At 42.3% G+C, this 22,694-nt stretch overlaps 1 protein-coding gene across 3 annotated transcripts in view; it reads left to right on the top strand.

Moving 5' to 3' along the window:
• The first annotated feature begins 8,925 nt into the window (after positions 1–8,925).
• The window catches only part of PLPP1 (phospholipid phosphatase 1), a 124,836-nt gene continuing 111,067 nt past the window's right edge, over positions 8,926–22,694 (top strand). Inside the window, exon 1 of one of the 3 annotated variants that reach the window (XM_034773808.1) lies at positions 8,926–9,239. Coding sequence is in view for 2 of the 3 variants with exons in the window: in XM_034773809.1 (XP_034629700.1) it covers positions 9,182–9,239 (58 nt within the window). In the remaining variant the exon portion in view is untranslated. The remainder of the gene's footprint in view (positions 9,240–22,694) is intronic. The other 2 variants (XM_034773809.1, XM_034773806.1) reach the window with 2 other exon arrangements.

The following is a 22,694-nucleotide window of genomic DNA, read 5'->3' as shown; positions in this document are numbered from 1 at the left end:
CATTCTGTACTGACACTTTTCCCTCTGAGTCATACTGAACCAATGCCTCCAGCTCAGTGTTAGAGTTCATGCTGGAGTCTCCGTCTTGTGAAAGGGATGAAAAAGAAATGTCTTGATCACCTGGGCTCATTAATATTCCATGGCCCATTTTACAAAAGTAGGAGTGCTAGCTATCCCCTCAGTTATATCTACAGAGAACCAACACAAGTGACAAGTCATAAGCATGGAGCAGTGTAAATGGTAGTGTCCTAATTTGGATGGCCTCAAATCCATAAAAACATTAGGGCATCTGCAGATTCCAAGGACAAAATTACTTTGTTCATTCTACAAACACAGACACCTGAGATAATACTCTGTGGGTACCTTGCAGCTTTTCCCTCTTCTCTAACCCCCTTTCCCAAGTTTTACTATTGGAAGAGGTGTTCTGGAAATCCTGCACTCCATACATTTAATCTGAAGGGTCAGAGAGTTATTACTACTACTGGATGATCTGGAGAACATAGATTATAACATGGAATTAGAAGTGAAGGGTCTTAACTGGAATACCAGAGCTTAGAGGTAATGGCAGGGTGACTAATGGGAACTAGGATATGGAGGTGGAAATTACCACAACCGAAGTAGAAGTTACACTCAAACAGTTTAATGGGACTAAATCGGGGGTCCCAGGTAATCTCCATCCAAGAATATTAAAGGAACTGGCACATAAAATTCAAGACCAATAGCAAGGATTTTTTAATTAATCTGTAAACTCAGGTCAGACCATATGACTGGAAAATTGTTAATATATAAAAATGTTATCCAGGAACTACAGGCCTGTTATTTTGGCCTCAATTGTATAGGAAGTCTTGGAACAAATTTTGAAAGAGAAAGTAGTTAAGGATTGTGACAAAGTTCCTCCTCTGCCTTGTGGTCCTGCGCTTTTTGGCAGATTTGCTTGTCTCAGAGTTTCACAGCAGCCCTCAGTTTGGCCACTTCTGCTAGAGGTTCAAACCTGCCATTCACTCAGCTAACCTCATCACTGGCCAGCATGGGGGAAATGGAGAACAATCCCTGCAGTCTCTGTGCTCCACCTAGTGGGTAAGGGACAGGCCAGATCCCTTTCCAAATTAGACTTTCCCTTCTGGTGTTGCTCACAGACCAGGTCAACTCCTCCTGTGTCCAATCAGGAGTTGGAGGGATGGGGGGAACCCAGGCCTACCCTCTACACCAGGTTCCAGCCCAGGGCCCTGTGGATAGCAGCTGTCTATATATCCTGTATCAGCTGCATGACAGCTACAGCTACAAATCCCTGGTCTACTTCCCTATGGCCTCCCCCCAGCACCTTTTTTATCCTCACCATAGGGTCTTCCTCCTGAAGCCTGATCACACTTGTACACCTCAGTCCACCAGCAGCATTCCTTCTTGCTCACCCTCCACTAACTAATGGAAGAGCCTTTTTAAACCAGGAGTCCTGATTAGTCTGCCTGCCATAATTGATTCTAGTATGTTCTTAATTGGCTCCATGTGTCTTAATTAGCCTGCCTGTCTTAATTGGTTCTAACAGGTTCCTGATTGCTCTAGTGCAGACCCTGCTCTAGTCACTCAGGGAACAGAAAACTATTCACCCAGTGGCCAGTATATTTGCCTTCTACCAGATTCCTGTAACATCACTCCCGTTTCTGTTTTTTTCATTAGTTGTCCCCAGTATTTATTTGGTATCACGGACCTGAGGATTCTCCCCTTAGGCTGGGGGGAGGTCCTTTCACACTTCCTGGATACCAACAGGACCAGATTCCTGTACTGGTCACAGGACATAGAGATGAATGGTCATAGGAATAAAATATAACATTTTTTTTTATAAAAAGTAGATTGTGCCACACCAACCTGATTTCCTTCTTTGAGAAAATAACTGATTTTTTAGACAAAGGAAATGCAGTAGATCTAATATATCTAGATTTCAATAAGGCATTTGATACAGTTCCACATGGGAAATTATTAGTTAAATTGGAGAAGATGGGATTAATATGAGAATTTAATAAGATTGAATTGAATATGAGAAAGGTGAATAAGAATCTGGTTGAAGGGGAGACTACAACAGGTCATATTGAAAGGTGAAATGTCAGGCTGGAGGGAGGTCACTATTGGAGTTCCTCAGGGATCGGTCTTGGGACCAATCTTATTTAACATTTGTATTACTGTCCGTGGCATAAAAAGTGGGAGTGGGCTAATAAAATTCGCGGATGACACAAAGTTGGAGGTATTGCCAATATGGAGCAGGACTGGAATATCATTCAAGATCTGGATGACCTTGTAAACTGGAGCAATAGAAATGGGATGAAATGTAATAGTGCAAAGTGCGAGGTTGTGCATTTGGGGAGTATCAACAAAAATTTGTGCTAAAAACTGGTGATGTATCAATTGGAAGTGACAAAGGAGGAGAAAGACCTGGGAATATTGGTTGATCACGGGATGACTATGAGTTGCCTATATGATGCAGCTGTGAAAAAGGCTAATGCAGTCCTAGGATGCATCAGGCAACATATTTCCAGTAGGGATAGGGAAGTGTTAGTACCATTATATAAGGCACTGGTGACACCTCATCTGGAATACTGTGAATAATTCTGGTCTCCCGTGTTTAAGAAAGATTAATTCAAACTGGAACAGGTGCAGAGAAGGGCTACTAGGATGATCCGAGGCAGGAGTGCCATAACTTTGGTAGAAGTGAGGAGGCCATAAAGGCCCACCTCCCTCCATGGACCCACCCTGCTCTTCCTCTTCCCTCAAGGTCCTGCCCCTTCTGTGGTCCTACCCCGTAGCCCCGTCCCTTCGCCAGGCCAGAAGCTGGAGCTGGGCCGTGGTTAGAGCCATCCGGGAAGCCTAGACTGCTCTAGGGAGCCCCACACCCTCCACCTGCCCTGGGCAGCACATCCCAGGGGGCGGGGTCACGGACTGGGGGCTGCTCTTGGGCTGTCTATGAGTCTATTGAAGTTGGAGGAAGTAAGAATCCAGGCACAGTTCCAAACTTTGTGGTTTGGGCCCATCTCTAATTATTGGAATCTTCCACAAATAATATGAATGAATCTCTTTTCTTTTCTGAATGAATTGACAATTTACTTGTATTAGAGACTTCCCAAGGACTTATATGGCTTCTCTAGAAAACATTAGCCTTTTGTACGCAGAATTATCCTGCTTTTCCCAGAATTGTTTGATAACATGTTGAACTCTGGAAACCAAGCTGAACTCTTAGAGCCACTAGCGGAACTGAAAGTTTACTCCTTGACAATTCAAGGCTCGTTTTTTTCCAGATTGCACTATTTGTCTGTTGAAAAGTGGGAAGTTTTGCAAAGGTTAGGTGTTGCCTCAGGTGTATTGGGAAATTACCTTTGCAGGTTTGGCCTGTATTAGGATGACACTTGAATTGTTGGAAAGATTTACATATTTATATTGCCTAAAAGTTTGGAAACTTTTGATCTGTAGCAAAGCACCATAGATCACAGAAAATATACAGAAGTCCAGACACAGAAAAAATCAAGTGAGGACACTGCTTGTGAATGAATTTTTCTTTATCTTATTTTTAAAAACGGGGGGCCAGATCCTCAGCTGACTTCAGTGGAGCTGCACTGATTTACACCAGTTGAAGATTTTGACATAATATACTGAAGCAATGAATGTCCCTTGCCTGGCAGAATAGATCTCTGTTCTTAAACAGGATTCTTCATATTTTTTATAGTGTACACAGAGCTGATGCTAGTCTCATCTGGATTCTTGCTGGGATATAATATTCAATAAGAAGTTAGGACATAGGGCTTGATTCACCTTGATTTATGCCTATGTGAGGCCACTCAAATCAGTGGAGCTACACTATTGGAGTGCAACTTGAGTAATGCAGTGAAGAACCAAGCTTCGTGGTCTTCAATTGATATTTAAGCTGATTAATAGGTCTGTACTAGAGACCTGGTTCAGTTGCTATGTATGCTGGACACCTATTCCAAAGTGCACCTTTGATAGGGCAGCTCTAATTTATGATTTGTCAAATCCCTCTAGAGGCTGAGATGCCAACCAGGGATCATGCTCTGGACCTTCATGTTGGGGGAATCCTCAGCTGCCTGTTTTGACCCTTTCATGGCTATAGTGATGCAAAAGGCCTATAGTGTGGGCCAGAATTTGGCCCATAAATTTGTACAGGACTCTAGGATTAGGGTCTGCAGACTTGTTCCCCGAAACCCAGTACCTCAGAACAATCTGAAACATGCCAACTGCTAAGTGCCAAAAGTGCCAGCTGCTAATTATAGCTCTGGCACAGATCTATATCAACATTCCCTGTGTTCATGTTCCTACAAGTCCCCCTCTATAGGGGAAATCATGACAACTCTTCATTATTGATATTGCTACAATGTAGAGATACAGGCAATCCAGTGAAAACGGTTCAGGTTCTTTGTCTGAAATGTAGAGATAGTGCTTATCCAAGGGAAGAGTCTGACCTAAAACCCATTTCTAAAACCCCACAGTTAATGGGTGTTTGGAATTGCTATACTACAACTAATAATTTTAAATAATAACATTTCCAAACCCCCCTTAACTCTGGAGGGGTTAAAAACTAATTCCAAATTTGAGGCTTGATCCCATCGTTAGTTCATTCCTTTCCTCAGCAGCGCCGGTATTTATGAGACCACTTTATACATATAATGTGTTTCTGTTCTTTTCTGTAATCACAGAATAACAACAACATAAAAGTTCTAAAGTTAAAAAGACCAGAGAGTGGTTTTACAACACTATATTGCACATTGTTTATATCATGTGAGAACTGCTTAGCTATAGTCCATTTCAGAAGCACAAGTTATTGCAAAATTTGGAAGTAATTTTAGGAACCCAAGGACCTTGTGGGCCATGGACTCACTCCCTGAAAACTCCCCAGATGTGGAGCCACTAGGCAGATGGTGAGAAATGTGTTTTTACATATTCATCTGTTAATGCAAAGGTCCCAGTGCAGACATTAACACTCGAAAGTGTTATGTGGATTTGGAACAATCCCTGGAAGAGTTGTGTTCCATAAAAAATGATTCTGACAATCTGTGACAGAGATAATCCTGTCCTATTTCCATGCCAAAAGCCTGGCTTCCAATCAAGAAGCCAGATCTAATGAGCCAGACTCACTCCTGTACCCACACCAGTACTGGGGTGCTGCTTCCACCATTCCAGCCACTCTTCACAGCAGCACCCCAGCCCAGTGATTACATTATTACTATTCTTTTAATTTTTGTTCATTATTATTTTAGGTCAGAAAGAAGCAGCAGCAATGACAGGAATGATAAAGTAGTAGAAACAAATCTTGCATTTTTTCAGTTGCAGAGATGAATGATGATGATGATGATATATTTGTAGTACAGTAATGCCTAGAAGCCCCATCCGAGATCAGAGCCTCATTATGCTAGGTACTGTGCAAACATAGTAAGAGACGGTCTCTGCCCTTAAGTCTAAATACAAGGCAGATAAAGGGTGTGTGTGGGGGGGAAACAGAGGTGATTGATCCACCCCACTCTCTGGGTGAGCCAGGAATAAAGCTCACATTTCCCAACTTCTAGCCAGGTGTCTAGTCACTGGACCACACTGGCCAGACACAGTCTCCAATGTTTTATAAGTGTTCTCAAACTATGACAATTTAAAAGGTATAAAGAAAGCCTGAACTTTTTTTCTTTAAAGGGAGGAGGAGAAGAAAGGGAGAGAAGAAAGGAGGTTCTGCTTGCTTTCATTATTAGAAATTCAAGTTTAGCCTACATAGTTCTTTTTCAGAAAGACTCTATGAACAACTTGAGAACTAATAGGCTTATGGTAATGATGTCAGAGACACCCAAGTGAGTAAAATCTGGATCCTCCAAGTTTAGAGGCACACCCATATGTCATCACACAGAAAACAAATCCTGTTCCTCTGATAGAATGATGTAGGAGAAAGTTGGTATGGGGATCTTTTCAGAGCTTTCCTTCCCCTTAATCTCCTCCTGCAGTTATTACTGCACAAGTGGATATTCTGACTCAAAGGGTCTAATTTCTTAGTAAGGGAGGTACTAAGGGTGACAGAATCAGGCTCTGAGTGCACCAAAAGTCCTAATTAATTTTAATTTTGCATGTCTAGTATAATTGCTGACTAGCCTTCCACTAAAGCTAAATCCTGAAATGGGTGGTTCATCTGTAAGCTTGGGAAAATCTCGTCACACACTGAAGTCACTCGTCTATTTGATTGCTAATTGCCTTTAAGAGTCCTGTTTGGCTAGTCCTACTCAGCAAGTAAGTATCACCAGAGAAAGATAGTAGATTTCCTAAGACATGGGTAATAGCATAAACAAAGCTATTAAGGAGGATGGGGAAAACATTATCGATAATTTCTGGGGTAACTAGTAGAGGCAAAACAAATTCTGAGGACATTAACTTGGTCATAAACATCCTTTATTGCTCAACTGCTCCACAAGAAAATACAGGGGGAATGGAGAAGAGAAAAGAAAAGAAAAGAAAGAAGGAAGGAGAGGGTATTTTGTGGTGTCTGGGACAAATTACATTATCAAGCAAGGATGTATTTTAATTAAAGGACAATATGTCTTTTGAGAGTATCGTCTCCTGCCTTCTTCCAACCTTCTACTCCAAGAGGAGATGCATAGATTTTGAGGTCAGAAGAGACTGTTCTGATCAGCTAGTCTGACCTATATAATATAGACATGACAACATGAGATGAATTTGGACATAATGTGATTTCACTGCTTTACTGGAGATTCCTAAGAGGCAGATTAAAGTCAAAGACAACCAATGCACATTGGAGGGACCACACTCTCTGGTCCCAGTTCAGCAAGGCACTTTAGCATGTGCCTAACTTTAAGCAGGTGGATAGTCCCATTGATTTAAATGGGACTAATTCTGTGCTTAAAGTTAGGCATGTACTTAAGTACCTTGGTGAATCAGTACCAGGACAAGAAAGTGTCTCTTTTTTTGTAGTCAGGGACCCAATTCATGGTTGCTCTATGACCTTTAACAACAGTTCTGCCAGTGTACATGAGACATAAAGTCACTGTAACTGATCACTACAGAATGTTCCTGGCACAGGGAAAATTGGATTGAGATTTGGAAGTTCTGATGTTTATTTTGTATGTATTAAGAAGGCTTGCATCTGAAGAAGTGAGGTTCTTACCCACGAAAGCTTATGCTCCCAGTACTTCTGTTAGTCTCAAAGGTGCCACAGGACCCTCTGTTGCTTTTTACAGATTCAGACTAACACGGCTACCCCTCTGATACTTAACGTAGAATATGTCAGACCAGTTGCTTAGAGTTGTGATCTCTGCAAAGCACATTACATCCGTGCTCTGTATGTGGTCTTGACTTCATATTTGCTTTTGAGCAAAATTCAAGATGTTTGTGTAGGCCTCATCTACACTTAAAAATTAGGTTGACCTAGCTACATTGCTCAGGGCTGATCTAACCCCATGTAGATGCAGCTAGGTCAACGGCTGAATTCTTCAGTCAACTTAGTGACCACCTCTTTGAGAGGTGGATAAACTACATTGATGGAAAAACCCCTTGCACTGATGTAGGAAGCATCTATGTTACAAGCGGCATAGCTGCGGAGCTGCTGCTGCTGTAGCGCTTGTCATGTAGACATAGCCTCAATCTTTAAAGTCATATTGGCTCGACTGTTAGCTGTTCAAGACACCTCCCCAAATGTATTACCTTGAGAGATGAGATCAGCTAAGTCGCTCATTGACAGTCTCTAAATTTGAACTCTAAGGGATTGGAGATAGAGCATCTTTAGAAAAACATCTTCAACCCTGGAACTTGTTTCCCTTGTTGATCTGCCAGAGCCTGTTTTTCAACCTTCCAGGCATAGCACAAAGCCCATCTGTTTACTGACAGATGTAGTAGAAGGTAGGTAGGATACATGGGAAATCTCAGAATAGTTTGGGTCTAGTGTTTCTGCGTGTGGTGTCAGTAAATCTGCCTGCAATTTTGTTTTTTAAGAATATGTAGACATGCTCAGGGGCTTGAATGATGGATTTTTGTTTTATATCAGTATTAAACTAGTGATTTTTCCATCAGCATTTTGCTGGAAAAAGCCATTTCAACCAAAACAAAAATGTTCACAAAAGATTTTCATTTGGGTGAAAAAGGTTAATTTTTCAATTAAGTTTCTAAATTAAAAATTCTTTCTATTTGGTGAGGGGGGAAAAAAGTTTCTGACTTTTTTTTACTTTTCAGTCCCTTTTCCAGTGATGGTGGGGAAATAAATAAAAAGTAGTGTTTTAAAAAACTGCACTGGCAACCTTAATTCTGGAATTCCCTGGCATTTTAGTGCTTGATGTCACCACATTAATGTTCTTTTAATGCAGTTTTGGATGTAATTTCCTAATTAAAAAAACAACAACCCTGAACAATTGAAATTCTATCCTGTGGAACCATATATAGTGACGGCATCCTAATTTGGGTCATCAGCAGGGTTTGGACGGCTAGAGCCACAGCACAGGCTGCTAGGGTTTGCGCTAGGAGAGTGACTGATAGAAGTAGTAGGCTGTTATTCTTTGCGTGGTTCACAGCTACTCGCTGCCAGCAGAGGACTCCAGAGACTCTGGACTCCTGGGTTCAAGAGGGGAGTAGTGTCTGGGGTAATAGACCACTCTGCCCCTCTCTCCCCCGCCACTGCCCCGGGTGACCACGCAGCCAGCTCGGACAGTACCCTCACACCGGGCTCTCTAGGGCCTGGCCCAGCTGGGCGGTCACCGAGGCGCGGGCTGCACGCAGTCGCGCTTCCACCGCACAGCGGGAGCTGAGGGATCACGGCCAACTCCCGCCTTCCCTCACGGCCGCCAGTGGGCGGGGCTGCGGCGGAAAGTGGGGGCGGGCCATGAATCTCGGTCGCTGGGGCGGGGACACGTAGCGCGCTGCAGAGGAAGGCGATTGGCCGGGGGCCGTTGCGCGGTGCCGGAGTGGAACGTCTGCACAGGGGCGGCCGCACGCGCCCGCAGCCCGGCCGGGGCCCGCCCCTTCCTTAAAGCCGCAGCCCGGGTAGGAGCCGCAGTGGCGGCAGTGCCAGGCGCCGTTGGCTGCAGCGCTTCGTCTCGGAGCGCTGACTGGATGCGGCAGAGCCTCTCCCGATACCCCCAGGCACCAAGCCCCGCCGGAGTCCGCGTCCCTCGCCGCGCAGCAGCCGGCGCCCAGGGCTGGCAGGATGTTTGACAAGACGCGGCTGCCCTTCGTGTTCCTGGATGTGGTCTGCGTGGTGCTGGGTACGTCTCCGGCTGCTTCGGTGCCTTGCTCTGTCTCCTGCCCCGCTTGCTATCCCCCGGGCTGTGCGGGGCTTGGCACCCTCCCTGCCGCGGTGCGGGGTGCGCGCCTGGCTGCAGCAGCGTTCCGCTCGGCTCGCGGTGCGGCTCACACGCTAATCACCGGCTGTCCGCCCTCCCCCGGGAGAGAGGCTGCTCCAGCTGCCAGCACAGGGGCAGCCTTCTCTGGCTGACTGCTTCCACTGCTCTCCCCTCACCTTTCATCCTTTCCCCGCCCGCTCTCCCCTCCCTCCGCACCAGAGCGACTGGGAGCCTCTCTCCTTCTCCTCCCTTCCCCTTCACCTGGAGAAACCTGGTCGCTGCGACTGCCCCAAATCAGGATGATCAGTGGCTGGTTAACGCAGTTAATGGCTTTAAACAAGAAGCACGTGTGTAGTCCTATTGCGGTTCGTTACCGGCAGAAGTGAAGCATTGGCGGGGGTTGGCCTCCGGTAGAGCTAGTTCTGCTGGAAAGCAGATGGCTTGGGCCGTTTTTCTGTAGGTTTTTGAGGTTCACTAGGATTTTGTACCTTTCTTTACCCAGGTATGTTAATGTAGTTGACGAGTTGCGACAGTGGTGATGAAGAGGAAATGAGTGTTTATTTCTAGAAGGCTAAATCTTACTAATTTTGTCTTCTGTAATGTGATGCATTTCTGCTCTCTCAATCTCTTCCAGGTCTCTAACCTTTTTCGGGTTTTTATTTTTCATCTGCTTTGACAGTTAATGAGTAGCAAACCCATTCTGGTTACAGCCCAAGGAACTTCTCTGTATTGTAGGCTTTGTCTTTTGGAGATTTGTTTTTCTTTCCTCCTTGGTTTAGGTAGCCCACTTTTTTTCTGCAGAAAAATCAACAAGAGGGCTAGTTAGGAAAATGTGTTTTGTTCTTTGTTTTGTGGCATGAAGGATGGGTACACAGTAGTAATGATGCAGTAGATGAAATATACAATAAATCCTTTCCTGCTTAAAATGAATAGGCTTATCCAAAAAGTTATTGTCTTCATCTTAATGGCTTATTGTACAATGGCTTAATGGCTTATTGGTCTAACAAATCCCTGATGATTAGAGCATCTGGTTGTTGTCCATATCCTTCACTCTCCAACCCTAGGCATTTGTAAAGGTAACCTCCAATTTACAGAGCTAGTAGTGGGAAAACCACTCTTTAGTAAAAGCTGATCCAAGTAAATGGATGGAATTCCAAGTATAACTCATAATCTCCGCAGCATGCTCGTGGTGATGTAGCATCTTCTTCCATAAGCAGATGTCAGTATTGGACTTGGTGCAGACTAATAGGAATGTTTAAGGGTTTTCAAGTTCTTTCACTACTATTTACTAATGTCTACTGTCTAGCATGCCCCCGCCCTGTCAAAACTGTTAACAGCATTTAGTCTGGCATTAATACCCATCTTTCAATAATAGTGCAGCTGCACTGTTGGTATAAATGGTATAAGGGCTAATGGATGGTTTTAGTGTCATGTCATCAAAACCTTGCCATACTGCTGAGAGGATCACATGTCTGGTCTTTAGGTTGTAGGTGAAAACATCCTTCAGTTGATCCAAAAGACAGATTTTTTTTTTTTTTTTTTTTTTTTGGACCTTAATAAGAAAGTATAGTTGTGATCTTGCTGAAGAAGCAATTTCATGTTAACAAAAATAATAAATGCAGTGGAATATTTTAATGTCAATTTGGAACACCCCCTCCTTTCATCATTTATATATATTTATATATATATTTATATATTATGTATAAATATTTATATCTATAATATATATATAGAGAGAGAGAGATCTGCATCTAATGATCACTCACTTTTTTTTTTTTTTTTTTTTTTAAGTTTTAAAGTGAAGACATTTCCAAAATGGCGACGAGCATGCAACCATCTCATCAGTTTTTAGTGATATACTGCCAAAGCAGTTGAGTCAGATTATAATTGATCCTGATTGGCCAACTTGGAACTGTAGCATTCCCTATCTGCAGCTCCATTAGACATCATAATACATTGACATCAGTAGGACACTACTTTTGGAAAGCAGATTTGGCTCCATTTAGCCAAATGGCTGCAAGTTGTGATCAGTTACAAAACTTAGAATATTTTCAACAGCCTCGCTATATTAAATTTTGATACTTTTTTGTGGCCTTTCAAGTGGTTAAGTCTTCATTTTATATTGGGATTTTTAAAAGCCTTTTGAATGGGTCAAGTATTTAGCATTACGTGTACATTTTAAATTCAAGACAGTAAAATTTTCTTTAATTTAAAATATGTAAAACATATAAACCCTTCACAGCAAGTTAAATCTAAGGGAAGGTGACCAAAAAAATTACATGAATCTTAAATTTCCAATGATGGATACTATTAAAATCATCTGAACCTGTTTCTCTGATCGCCCTTTAAGTCTGTCAGCTCAAACTTACATAGACTAAAAGTTCTGTTTTAGTTTTCTCTTCCCCACGATCTCCTTTCTTGATCACTGTGGACAACACTACCATTCTGCTTGGTACTCAGGCCTGGACTTTCTCTCTGACTCAGACATATCTCTAGGCTCTCTCACTGAAGTTATATCAAAGCCTTGTTAATATTTGTGTATTACATCCCTAAAATATGGCCATTTAAATCCATCCACATAGCTAAACTTCTCATCCTGGCTTTTCTCATATTGATTACTGCAATGTCTTTCTTTGGCCTTGATAAATCAATCCTGCTGTGCTCATTTCCATTCAGAATGTTGCTGCAAAGATCATTTTCCTATCCTGTTGTCTTGACTATGTCATTCTTCTCTTTTGAAGCCCTCCACTGGCTTGCCTTTTGATAAGAACAGATTTAAAGTTTTTATTAAAGCTAATGTTAAAAAAATTACGTAATACATGGGTTGAGAAAAGAGTGTCTGTACATCTGCGTATAGTGCTGAGATTATCCACAAATACAGAGTTTGTTTTTAAAAGTCATATGATACATAGAGTACATAATCCACAATAACTCAAACTTAGGTGAATAAATTTAAGAATACAGTTTAGATATTAGCATCCAAGTATTCAGGTACATCACTTATGCGAAGTTGTACAGAGATTTGGTTGTGGAAAGCAATATATATATCAATGAGTGGAGATTGTCCCTCAGTAAGTGAGAACTAGGGTAGATTGTCCATTTAGGGAATACAATCGATCAGGGAAGTCTTTCAGTTACTTTCCTCACTACGCTTCTCATCGGCACTATAGCATCAAACATAAGCTACTTGTCTTCATTTTCAAGGCCCTTCACAATCCATCCTTATCCTAGGGCATACCTATTCTCTCTTATTCAATATCTTATCAAAAGGTTGGCACCTTCCTCTGACTCACAGCATCATCACCTCTATGCTTTCTCCCATGCTTCCCCTTATGTTTGGGAGAAGCTTCTTGTAAACATCTGAAAAACTAACTCATTATTCTTTCAAAATTCTCCTTCGCCATGAAGCCTACAGAAAACTTGACAACAGCTAGGGTGTCGATGTGCTGACACCATAGCCTAATCAGTCTGACCAATGCTGTCTCTTTTTTTTTTTTTATTTCTTCCCCCCCCCCCCCCCCCATCTGCCTGTATGCATCTGTTGTCTTCTTTGGACTGTAAGCTGTTTGGGGTAGGCACGTTCTTTGTTCTGTATGCAGCAGTTAGCACAGTGGGGTCACAGTCCATGACTGAGGCTCCTAGGCAATACAAATTATTATTAAGAGAATGAGCTCCTGCATGGCCCATGAGTGAACACCCCTCTTGCTCAGCAGCAGAATATTCTTATTCTTTGCATTCTTGGACCCCTCTTGAGAAAAAAACGCACTTAGGTGCCTTGCTGAATTGGAGTCTAAGTACTGGATAGCTGAGAGTCTCTTCTACAAACGCATCTTCTTTAGCCTAAGCTAGTTAACGAGGGGGGATGTTACCAGTGTGTCACATGAAGAGAATTATTCCACACCCGTCCCGACTTCTGTTAGCGTGAAAGCTTGTGTCTCTCACCTACGCAGAGGTCTTCTTCAGGTCATCTCTAATTCGTTAAGATACGTGGGCTGTACTATTTGTAAAATTAGGGAATGGCTTAGTTAATGCATGAAGGGGGCGAGATGGGAATAGACTTTGGTGCTAGATTGTCTGTCTTGAGTGAGTGAGCAAATCCCTGGGAAGAGCACCTGATTTTAGTTCAGTGTATTATGGAGAGTGTGGCTTTAGCCTCAGGTCTTCATGAAAGATATATTTACACTTCTGAGGGAAAACTCCTGCCGGATATGAAATGCTTCTAGTTCTCCAAACATCCTTGCGTCTCACCTTGTGTTACTCAAATTAGCTGTGTGCCTGTGGGACTAAAGATATCCACAGGTCCCCTACTGGAGATTAAGCTTAATGTTTCATGAATGTGACCACTGGGGAGTGTCTGATATAGCAGGGGAAACCCTCCTTAACAGTGTCATTCAAAACACTTCTAGCTTGATAGATCAGCCAGAGTCTGGGACCAACCTCAAATTTTGATATGTTGTCATAAAAAAGGTTCTTACACTATTGGGGGGGGGCGCGTTTGCTAAGATTTTATATATAAACTTTCTTTTTGGAGTCTTCTACAAAATGATTAGATTAGAATTTCACTGTATCTTAAGTGTCTTTTTTTTTTCTCCTTTTTTTCCCCTTTCTTTTTCCTATGTTTCCTATACAGTACTGGACTGCAAGACTGTGGGCAATCACCTATTTTCAAGGTGATTGTACTATATATCTTTGCTTACAGGGAAATATTTTTTTCTCCTCTAGAAAATACAGGTGGTCTGAAGTACTGACTAGCTCCTCTTCCTGCACACTCCAGAACATCCCTCTTTTCTAATGGAGAAAAGTGTGTCCGTGTATCTTTCAGTTGAGCCCTCACTTAAATATTAAGATTACCACAGAGGAACACAATGCTTACAAGATAGTAATATGCAGTCCTTGCCCCAAAGAATATACAGTGTAATACAAACAAGACGGAGTGAAAATGCAACACCCTTACAAGTAACGCTGGGTGTCAAAGTGCCATAGAAGCTGGTCGGTTTGTTTTCTAATTAGACAAGCTTGTGTTAATTACAGGGCTTCTTATTTCCTGACTCATGTCTTCCCTGAAGACCGTAGTTGTTTGCAATCTGGGCCCACAGGTAAAAGCACGTGACATTTGCCTACAAGATGTGCTGACTTCTTATTGAAGAAGGTGAACAAATTTATCAGTTTGAACAACCGAAAAAATCAAATCCCATAATCTGTTACTTAACCCATACAGAATAAACTATTGACTTGACAGTTGTGGGGTAGAAATCATTGGCTGTAGGTACAATAAAGCTGTAAGCTATGAGGAAATAGAAATTTTTCTTCTTCTTCCTGTTGATGATGAATTGACACTACTGATGTCTTAACATGGTTGATGAAACACCTGTGACGCTATTAGAGAAATACTCTAACTAGGTAATTTAAGGAGGAAGTAAACTATTTACAAAAGGAGAGGATTACCTATCATTTTTCTTGAATTGTGTTGGGTACATCTAAAAAGATGAGTAATTTCTTTTATAGCACAGATAATCTTGTCCACCTCCCATAAAGCTGGTGCAGTGTGGCAAAAGCAATAATATACAAATATCAATTAGTCACTATTGATTAATGGGGTGGGGGAGAAAGCTCTTGTCTTCCAAAGAGAACATCGCTAAAAAGCAACAGAGGATCTTGTGGCACCTTTAAGACTAACAGAAGTCTTGGGAGCATAAGCTTTCATGGGTAAGAATCTCACTTCTTCAGATGCAAGCTTATGCTCCCAAGACTTCTGTTAGTCTTAAAGGTGCCACAGGACCCTATATTGCTTTTTTACAGATTCAGACTAACACGGCTACCCCTCTGATAAAAGAGAACATCGCTGACTATAATTATGCTTTTGTGTTTAATAAATACTTCAAATTAGATAAGAGAATGCTGACTGTTAGATTTAAATCAGCTTCATTTTTAAAATATTGAAAGTGATGGATTGAATTGTGAAAGTTGCAGAAGAGTATTGGATTATAATTTGTCTGGAACAAATGTGGACCAGTATCTCTTTTCCACTCTGGGTGGATCAGAGACTAAGGCGATGTCTCTACTGCCAAAAAAGATAGTGGTGTGGGTCTACAGAAGGATAGCTGAAATGTTTAGTCATAATCTTGCTGTAAAAATCCTAGTTAATTCTCATAAACTATCTCTCTAGTTTTAAAACCCCCCTTCCCATATTTTTCCCACATGGTGTGTCTACACTCCACCAAAAGAAGCGTGCAGCGTAGAGTACGTGAACATGTAGCCCCTGCCCCCAGCACAAATAACAGCATAGCTGGTGGGGCACAGCTTAGGTGAGCAGTGAAAAGATGCCCTGAAGGGGGTGGGTATGTATGTGAGTACATCCCCTAGACACTTCCTACTACCCCAAGCATTGCTTCCTGTCTACGCTGCTGTTTTTAGCAGCATAGTGTCCTGTGCTCCTGGAGCCCGTCCCTGCTGTAGAGAGAGGCTTCAGTAGCAGCAAGCTGCTGATCTGTTTTTTTGTTCCCCCGCCCCACCTTGTCTCCTCCCCACCACCAAAGTATTTCGCTGATGTGTAGCTACACCGGGGTGAGCAAACTTTTTGGCCCGAGGGCCACATCTGGGAGCTTGAGGGCTGGATTAAAATGGCTGGTGGCCTGAATTCAGCCCGCGGGCCACCCTGAGCTACATGCTGCTGTGTTAGTGTGTGTATTGTAGATGTAGCCTCAGTGAAGGCAAAGCTTAAATGACAGCTGAGGTGTCAGTGCTGATCAAACAATGCCTATTTCTGTGTAGTGTTGCAGTTCCTGAACGCTGTAGTTCCCCAGCCTTGCCACCTCTACCTTGACTTCTTGTGACTCACAAACATACTGTTGGTACCACTTCCAAGTTTATCATTATGTGGATGTTAAACTTCTAGAATGAAGATTCAACAACAATTTGCAGAGTCCAGTGAAAGGGGCAACTTGTCTTCAATTTAGCTACGGGGCACAGGAGAGAAGCATTCTCTTCTAAAATCTACTGAGAGCACAGGTGACTGACCAAAACTGCAAGGCTTTTTCCTCACGCTGTTTTTGTTTTTCCTGATCCCCGAATGCTTTTGCTGCCAAGAACAGCACCCAAAAAACTCCCTTCACTTTGCATAATGTGATCCACCTCATGCAGAAGCTGTCACTTCTGCCATATTAGGAAGCAAAAATCCAGAGTTAGTCTTAATCTAGCATTTACTAGTTAATAGCCATTGTCTTAAACCACTGGTCTGGCTCTTATGTTTTAGATGGAAGCAACTGGGTTTTAGTAGCTTCAGTTCAAACTGTATATAGTGTACTTACTATAGTTGTTTGCCTTCATGGAAAACTGATGGATTAAATTTTAAAAACTTATCATTCTGTCCCTGGCACAATGTATGAAGATGCAGGTGAGCAGTTCAATTGATCAGTAAATCTCTCTACCTATATTAGGTGGTTGTGGGAGAGGAAGGAGAAGGATGGAGATCAAATATGATAATCAAAGGAAAGTAAAAGAGGTTCTCTTACACAATCAGTTAGGGAGCAACTGACTAAAGAGACCTTTTACATTGGGCAAACAACATAGAGGGTCTTAGCCTCCCTCACCTCCCAGCACATGACTGGTGGCAGCACTTATGGGTGGAAGTGGGAAGAATGTCTTCAGGTTTAGTTCAGCTAGACCAAATATGTGAAACCAACTACCAAAAGTGCGATGACTGGAAGAACACAATAAATAGCTACAAAAGTTTGAAAAGTCCCTACTAGTCACAAAAGATTAAGGTCACAAAAGCCTCAATAAAAAGTAATCAATTAGCAGGTTATGTTAGAATTCTAGACTCTACTTACAGAAGTCGGAGATGGTAAAGACCCGTAAGTACAAGCAGTCCATCCTCTTGTCTGCTAGTGTGATTTGTTCCCTTTCATATGGTCTTGAGTGCTCCATCCAACCTGCTTTTAACTGTCCATTTAAAAAAAAAAAAAAAAAAAAAAAAAAAGGGGGGGGGGGAAGGAGGGCTTCCCCCTCTTAGCTGGGAGTCTGCTTCAATAAAATAAATTTGGGCCTCATCCAAAGCCTGTTGAAGTCAGTGGAAAATACTGATTTCAGGAGACCATTTTTAAACAGTAATTGTCTGCTTTTCAGGAGTCAGTGTAAAGTTAAAAGAAAACTCCCAGTTTTGCCAATTCTGTACAGTTTATTTATAGTCTGTCATGAAGCACAGAAACCCTAATGTAAACTTTTTCACCATCACTGGTCCAACTTCTGCTGAAATCAATGGCAAATCTCCTGATTGACTTCAGAGGGAACAAGACTGGGCCATGTGAGATGAACATGAAGATATCACAGTGGTGCTGTGTGTGAGAAACAGGACTCTCTTAAAATATACTTTAACTTCTTGGGATACATTGTTACATGACCACAGCATTGCAACTACTGTGCATTAACTCATGTGTGGCTACAGTTCTGACCACAGAATAAACTTGCGGTTATGATTTGGTTTTATGCTGCAAAGATTCTGGCTGGGGGGAGATGTTTGTAAATTGTAATGAGAGGATATAGTAACCCCTATGGCAGGGGTGGGCAAACTACAGCCTGGGGGCTGCATTTAATCTGGCCCTCGAGCTCCCGCTGGGGAGCGGGGTTGGGGGCTTGTCCTGTTCCCCGCATGCTGTGGCTCCGTGCGGCTTCCGCAAGCAGCGGCATATCTCCCCTCCAGCTCCTATGTGTAGGGGCAGCCAGGGGGCTCTGCACACAGTTCCTGCCTCAAGCGCTGCCCTCATAGTTCCCGTTGGCCAGGAATGAGGGCCAATGGGAGCTGTGGGGGCAGCACCTATGGGTGAGGCAGTACGTAGAGCCACCTGGCCGCACCTCTGCATAGGAGCCAGAAGGGGGATACGCTGCTGCTTCCAGGAGCTGCTTGAGGAGGTAAGTGCCGCCCGGAGCCTGCACCCTTGGCCCCCTCCCATGCCCCAACCCCCTGCCCCAGCCCTGATCCCCCTCCTGCCCTCTGAACCCCTCAGTCCCAGCCTGGAGCACCCTCCTGCACCCCCAGCCCCAGCTGGAGCCCTCACCCCCCTGCACTCCCTCCCCCAGCCCGGTGCCCCCTCCTGCACTCTGAACTCCTCCTTTCTGGCTCCACCCTAGAGCCCGCACTCCCACCCCAATTTGGTGAGCATTCATGGCCCGCCATACAATTTCCATACCCAGATGTGGCCCTCAGGCCAAAAAGTTTGCCCATCCCTTCCCTATGGGATATTATGTTTGTGCCCTTTTTTAGGGCACAATGAAGGCTGGTTCTTTGAGCTAGTTTTTATTGTACTGTGTTATTTATATTTGTTTAAAGTGTGGGGGGCTTGGCAGCAGTTCTTCCATCGTCTTCTTTTTGGTCTAGATATGAAAACTTTTGACCATTAATGAGCTAAAGCAGAAGAACCCCTTAATGATTTGGGGAGTGCTTATACTCCCAGTGTCTGCATATGTTCTAAGTGATTGTGTGTGTGTGTGTGTAATTGTAATTGTGCTCAAGTATCACTTCAGGAACACCTATGCAGTCCTAGTGCAGATATTCAGAAATTGGCCCCTTTTAATTAATTGTGGCTATGCTGTTTCCTCCTACTGCAGACTTACTCATGTGAGACATAGCCATTCTTCCAGGATGACAGGGAATGAGCTCACCATTTGATTATAACTGCTTTCCAATCTTAATGCTGAATTGCTTATTACCATTGTTTGTTTGGGTTCCACTCTGGTTAACTTCTCCAATTAATATTTATCTGAAAACTAGTTAGATGCTGTCACTTGTATTCATATTTTTTTTTAATATTAAACTTTTGAGCTGTGTAAGTCATTGAAGAGATTTAGCTTGTGAAATCAAGATACCTTTAAAAGTGACCTACAAAAGATGTAGAAAAATTAAATGTTGTGCCCCTGGTGCTGCTTTATTTATAATGTCTCCTTCTTGACATAGAAATATCAGCAAAGGTTTGTTCTTTTTTAGTTTTTCTTGAAGATGTTCTGTAGGCCTCCAATGTTCACTGTACCCCTCCAATTAAGCTGTAAGAGTTTTTAATGTCAGCTCTTTAACTGACATCCTTTCTACCAAGTGACAGCAGGTATTGGCATCAAATGGATATTAATTTAAAAATTTTTTTAGGCAGGTTGAGTAAAAATGTCTCCCCTCCTTCCACACCCCCCCCCCCCGGTTTAGCTTTCAGCCTCCTGTGATGTCACTTCACAAGGTTCTCCAGTTACCACAGAATCGTCTTAAAAAGACAGATCTGAATTTTTTTTTCTAGTTAAAATTAACCTTTCAACCTCTTGCATATAAAGAAGCATCCACAAAATAGGCAGAAGTCCACTTCTCCTTCCATCCTCCCCAATACACATGTTTGCTTTCATGTTTACAGTTCTTTCTGTGACCTGTATTAAAATCAGAATTTCATTCAGACTCAAGACTCTGTCACCTCTTATTCTCTTCTTAGATCTGTGGTCACATCAGCATTGGAAATGGAACTTTCTTCTCAAAGGGAACGTTTGTAATAACGGACATCTAAAATATATGGCAAGGCAGTTGATCTGTATATAGCCAATGGTTCTATTATAATCTTCAACAGGGCAGATAATACCTCTACACATATGAAATATTGTGGTATCTAAGCACTTAGCTTCCTTCTTATTCATATAGATAAAAGTTGAGAAAAGTTAGATGAGATGTATCTGAACATATTGTAGAACCCTTCTGTGTACTCAAATGTGACAGTTACATAAAAAGCTTATTAATTTTAAACTAACTCTGAACAAACTTGTCTAGCTTCAAAAGTAGAATTTTTTTTTTGCAAAAACAAATACTAGGTCTAATTACTTAAACTGCATTTTAATGCACATTTATTTTCAAACACTATAATAATGACAGTTTAAAGCCACAACTGGTGTGCTCTGGAAACAGTTATAAGTTATGAAAACTCCAGATTGTCAAGAGAATGCCTGGCTCTGATTACTAAAATAGTTCTCTTATTTATATTCTGATGCGTGCTATTGGGATACAGTATGGGAAAAATGGCATGGTCTTAGGGATGGTGTAGTGTGTTATGGAAAACCTGTAGTTTCTCTGACCCTGCCATCATAACCTGGATCTGTTAAGAACCCTGTTTGTTTAAGTAGAACACTGCTGTGCTACATTCTTACTAACCTGCACAGGAAAGGAGAACCTCTGCATCTTTCCATAGTTAAAAATCAGTCATGTGTACAGAGTTCATGGTCATTGACTTGAAAATACTTTCAGCAGTTGCAGTCCAATGTATTCTAGCTTGGGGTGAGGAAATGGTCAAACCATCTAACTTGACAGGCTTTCAATAAAACCTGAATCACTAGATTCATTTTACACACAGACTTTTAAACAGAAAATCTGTGATTGTAGCTGCAGAACTTCTCCACCTGTTTGACAGCCTGCTTCCTTTTTGGGAATAGGGAAGGCAAGATATGAGTGGGCTGGACAGCTACAAAATCTGGAATAACAAGGTCTTGACCTTAAGTTGATTTCCTTTTTAATAATTTTTGTAAGTGATCAAGTTAATGCAGCCAGATTCAAATTCACTGTATATTCCTACCTGTACTACTATGGTTAAAATCAATTATTCTAATATGTGCTGAATATTTGCAGCAGAATGTACAGGTGGAGTTCAGTAGGATTTACAGGCAGTCAGCAACTCTGAAAATCAGGCCACTGACCTCTCACTGCCTCTGTTTTCTCCATCTGTAAAACTCAAATTGTACTTATTTGCATACTTAAAACAGGGGTGGTGAAGCTTAATGAGCTCATTAATGTTTATAAGGCACTTCAAAGATGTTATGTGTAATGTAGATAAGAAATGAGAATCTAATTTCCCATAGAGCTAACCTTAATTGGTGGAGAGAGAATAGCTTTAATCCTTACAATAAATGATTGATTTAAACAGAAATCTCTCCTCCCTCCCTTTCACCATGCCTAGCCCCAATAATTTCTATGTACAGTCTCCTCCAAGCCAGAGGATAAATCCTTTCCCCCTCTCCCCCTTCCCACTTCTGCACTCCTGGGCAGTCACAGCCATCCTTATCCAGCAGGAATGGCACAGTAAATGACTTCCTCTTTGAGATGCCATCTGTATCACACCACAGGCTGGGCCAGCGAGGTAGCTATTAAAGAGCATTGTGGTTATTACTCTTCTTAACTTGCTGGGTGGCTGAGAAGGAATAAGATTATTGGCATGTTCTCACTAATGAAAAAAGAAGTTGCAAATAGTATGAAAGGAACAGGAAGAAATGTTAGCTCAGTTTTATTATAGTTAGTATAGCTTTAAGCAAATATGTACCCTCTGTTTGTCAGAAGGCTTTCTTAAATTACAGTATCAGAATCATTAGGTTGGTATAAACATGATAGTATTACAAATGCTTTAGCTAACAATCTTAGGCACTTACGGTCAGGGCAGGAAAGATCTACTAGCCAGGTATAAATAGGAAAGACAAGGTAAAGGGAACCTGCCAGTGTGGTCCAGGGGCAGCATTCTGGCAAACAGTCCAGTTTTTCTCCCTTCACTCATTCCTGGCTGCTGGGAATAAAGAGGGTGCATTGATCTCCACCTTCTGTATCTGCCTCTGTCTAGCTACTAGGTGTTTTGACAAATGCTAAGCATCTCTTTCCCTCTTCTGTTTCAAGGAGCTTTCTGTCTCTTCCAGTCATTGCAGAACCTCCTGGCTGTTCTGAGGGGCTCTCTCTCTTTCTATTGGTCTTCTATGCTTTGTGTCAGCCTCCTGGCTGCTCTGGGTAAGGTGGGTGGGGGAAGAGGGCTCTGCTACCTCTACTCCTCCAACTAAGGTGTCTTTGAGGTGGTCTTCCCCTAAGTGAATAGTCCAGCACCTTTCTTGGTGTCAGCTGCTCACTGACTTTCCTCAGCAACGTGAATCTGACTTGACTTAGTTTCCTTGCTGGCCATAGGATTCTGATAAGCCGTGGCAAAACTCCCACTGATTGGCAAATTGAATATTTAATAGTCCTGGGTACTCTCTTCCCACAGAATCTATCCTTCCATTATCCTATAGATATGTTTGTATAACACTTATATTTGCATAGTTTATAGGGAAAATTCAATTTTTCCTGTAGCTTGAATCCTGAGAACCTATGGTTATACAGTTTGATGGAATGTTAGCTGAGTGCTGGGCTAGGTCACAGCATAATTCTAGGAATTAAGAATGTGACCTGTAAAAGTGTATTTTAATTTAAAAAAAAATCACTAAACTTTTTATTAATGAATAGTATTCAATTGGAGACTCCTTGTGTGGAATCCCAGCCTGGAGCACCCTCGTACATCCCAAACCCTTCAACCCCAGCTGGAGCCTTCACACCCCCTGCATCCCAACCCC

The sequence above is a fragment of the Trachemys scripta genome, chromosome 6 (assembly GCF_013100865.1).
Source record: "Trachemys scripta elegans isolate TJP31775 chromosome 6, CAS_Tse_1.0, whole genome shotgun sequence".
NCBI lineage: Eukaryota > Metazoa > Chordata > Testudines > Emydidae > Trachemys > Trachemys scripta.
This window is presented reverse-complemented; position numbering and strand designations above follow the sequence as displayed.